The sequence below is a fragment of the Protobothrops mucrosquamatus genome, unplaced genomic scaffold (assembly GCF_001527695.2).
Source record: "Protobothrops mucrosquamatus isolate PMUCROS unplaced genomic scaffold, P.Mucros_1.0 scaffold2729, whole genome shotgun sequence".
Lineage (NCBI taxonomy): Eukaryota > Metazoa > Chordata > Lepidosauria > Squamata > Viperidae > Protobothrops > Protobothrops mucrosquamatus.
In genome coordinates, this window is record NW_015388772.1 from 26204 (window position 1) to 29358 (window position 3155).

The 3155-nt window shown below is 40.5% G+C and overlaps 1 protein-coding gene across 3 annotated transcripts in view; it reads left to right on the forward strand.

Moving 5' to 3' along the window:
* LOC107296278 (protein NDRG2-like) overlaps window positions 1–3155 on the forward strand; it is a 47178-nt gene that overhangs the window by 5767 nt on the left and 38256 nt on the right. Inside the window, exon 2 of one of the 3 annotated variants that reach the window (XM_029286022.1) lies at window positions 2074–2118. The exons of 1 other annotated variant lie outside the window; for it this stretch is intronic. In XM_029286022.1, coding sequence (XP_029141855.1) covers window positions 2074–2118 — 45 coding nt within the window. Of the gene's footprint in view, window positions 1–2073; window positions 2119–3155 lie in introns of those variants that run through there. One more of the 3 variants, XM_015825624.1, reaches the window with a different exon arrangement.

Consider the following 3155-nt stretch of genomic DNA (forward strand, 5'->3'; position numbering starts at 1 on the left):
TTCTTTTGTCTTGAGATCCCTGGCTCCAAACTTTCTGATGGTTCCACATCTGCATATGTATAAGACCAGCTACTGCCCTGGGCAGAGATGAGGCCAGGTTTGGTTTCTGCTTTTCAAAAAATGCTTTTAAAAATCCTTTTGGTGAACAATATTTTTCCTGCCTTTTTAATATTTCCTTCTCTGGGTTAACTTCCCACAAAAGGTTGAGCTTTCTAAAGATTCCATCTCTGATGTCATAGTCTAACAAGCAAATCAGGAAATTATAATCTGGTACCTGAACCCACATTCCTAACAACCCAGTGATTGGATGGCAAAGGTGCTGAATAATTTTCACAAACTATGCCATTATCCAAAAATACCTACCTGGGAGAGGCATTTTTAAGAGAGAAAAAGTATTAATTCTATTTAGGCCTCTCAGTGTGAGGGCACTAGATGTTTTATGTATAACGTCAGGTGCCCTTGAATTGTATCAAAAATGAAAGGTTTGTCACACACTGCAAATCATGAATTTGATGATATATAATATTTGATGAGGCTTAAAATTATTGCATGATATTTTTGTAATCAACATCTAATAATTGCTTGTACAGTCTGTTACAAAGGAAACCTTTTTGTAATTACTAACTTTGAATTTCCTAGTTCAGTTTCAAGTTTTGAGTTCTATGACACCTATACAACTACTAAAGGTACAGGAGTAGCCCCATATCTGGGGGAAAACACCACATATACAGAGACATCCTACTAATTGTAAGGCAATTTAGCCATTAGGAGAAATATTGCATAAGAATTAGTACTACTCACTCCCAGCAGTGGTTCTTGAATCCAGGGCATCACCGTAATTAATAATAGCAGATGTTCCCAATATGCCATGGGACATGGAGCTAGGAGAACAGTTAGTGCAGACCCACAGCTTGCCCAGAAAAAACAAAGACAGCTGTGTTGGTTCAGGAGAGAGAAAAAAATAAAGTCCAAAATCCATACAAGAAGGGCATCAAAAACTATGCAAGCTTTTGAATTTGCCAAAACTTTAAACCAGGCAAGGTGCTACAAAGACAACAGTTTACTCGAGATAGAATGCATTGTATTTTTATGTGCAGCTGGTCTGTAGTCATACAAGCTTCACAAAGAATGAAAACAAGCAGGTTTTCCTCTTTGCCAATAGCAAGCATTTGGCCTCCTCCGTTGAGCAAGTTGTTAAAAACCTCAATACCTGGGAAGATCCTGGAAAAGATAATCAAACAACGAATCAACGAACACCTAGAGGCAAACAAAGTCATTACTAAAAGCCAACATGGGTTTGTCAAAAACAGATCATGCCAGACAAATCTTATTGCATTCTTTGACCAAGTGACAAAATTAGTGGATGAGAGGAATGCTGTGGACATAATTTACCTGGACTTCAGTAAGGCATTTGATAAAGTAGATCACAACCTACTACTTGACAAGATAGAAAAATGTGGGGTAGACAGCATCACCACCAGATGGATCCGTAGCTGGCTGACCGGCCATACTCAGCGAGTGGTCCTCAATGGAACCACATCTACATGGAGGGAAGTGTGTAGTGGGGTGCCCCAAGGCTCTGTTCTGGGCCCAGTGCTCTTCAACATCTTCATCAACGATTTNGAAGAGACTGGACAGCCATTTGTCCGAAATGGTATAGGGTTTCCTGCCTGAGCAGGGGGTTGGACTAGATGACCTTCAAGGTCCCTTCCAACTTTACTATTATTATTATTATTATTATTATTATTATTATTATTATTATTATTATTATTATTATTATTATTATTATTATTATTATTATTATTATTATTATTATTATTATAATAAACTGGAACATGCAAGTTCTTGGATCCATTTGCTGCAGCTCTGCAGTGCAACTACTTTCTAATGAATTTATTTGCTGCTTGCAACCCATGCTGGGTTTTTTTTTTAAGGTTGCCAACCAATGACAAAAAGGCTGCACGCTCTGCTTCCCCCCCCCTTCCCCATAACTGATTCTTCTTCCTCTTACTTGCTACCTTCTTGCCCCCTGTCTGTCTCTTCCCTTTCCCCATTTCCTTCTCTGTGTTCTAGGATGCTGAACTGATAACAGACAAACTTCTACAGGAATATGGCCAGGTAATACTACCATGCCATCCTTTCCATTTTACTCAAAAGGGCAGAACCCATGCCTTCCCTCCTCCCTTTGGCTTGCAGGAACTTCTAACTTCAGAAGAGGCAAAATGATCTATCAGTGTCCATTTTTTCTTCCACAATTGAACAAGAAAATGGATACAGGTAGACCCAATATTACAGCTATCACCTGCTTTCTTGAAGGAGGAATTGCATAAGTCTACCTTTCCCCAGCCTGGTATTTGCAAGGAAAGAGAAAATTGTTGTCAGCTAGATAAATTATAATGGCTGATTCCCCATAGGGAGGGAGAAAGTGGGGAAGATGTAACCAAAGGGTTTTTCCTCCTTATTTGTACTGGAAGAGAGAAGTGGAACCCGTCTGGGTAAACTCAACAAAAGCAGTGACTTCTTTGTTCAGCAGGAAATATTCCTGGAACAGAGATTACAAATCAGGAACATTTTTAGAACAGTCGCTTTTTTTCTGGCAAGACACTTTTGCAAAAGAGCCAACAACAAGGTTTTCTGCGTAGCTTTGTCTTTGTGCTTAAGAAAATGGCTTTATGCTCCATCAAATCAATATTATCTGTTCCAAAGATGGGCAAAATAGTTGGAAGGTCTGCATTAGTGTTTGCTTGGTTTTTAACCAGACCAAAAATGGTAACTGTTAAGTCCGGAGAATAATGGCGCTTGAGACGAAGCATTTCTAACAAGTCTTTATTCTCTGCTTCCAATCTACGAACAACCCGAGCAGAGGCACGCAGGCCTCTATTTATACCTTCTGATCCCCGGGCAACTTCAACCAATCACGAGGCGGTCTTTTCCCGCCTTGCGCATGCGCACAAGTCTGGCGCCGCTCAGTCTGGTCCCGGGCAGCTTCTGCAAATGCCCGGGACTCTTGCAACGTCCCGAGCCTGCCTCTTGCAGGCTCAGGACACAACACCCCTTCCCCCTGGATGAAATAAGATTGCGCCCACATGGACGCCATCCTATAGATGGTAATATAATTACTAATGAGTTAATGTTACACAATGTGTAAGGTGTGG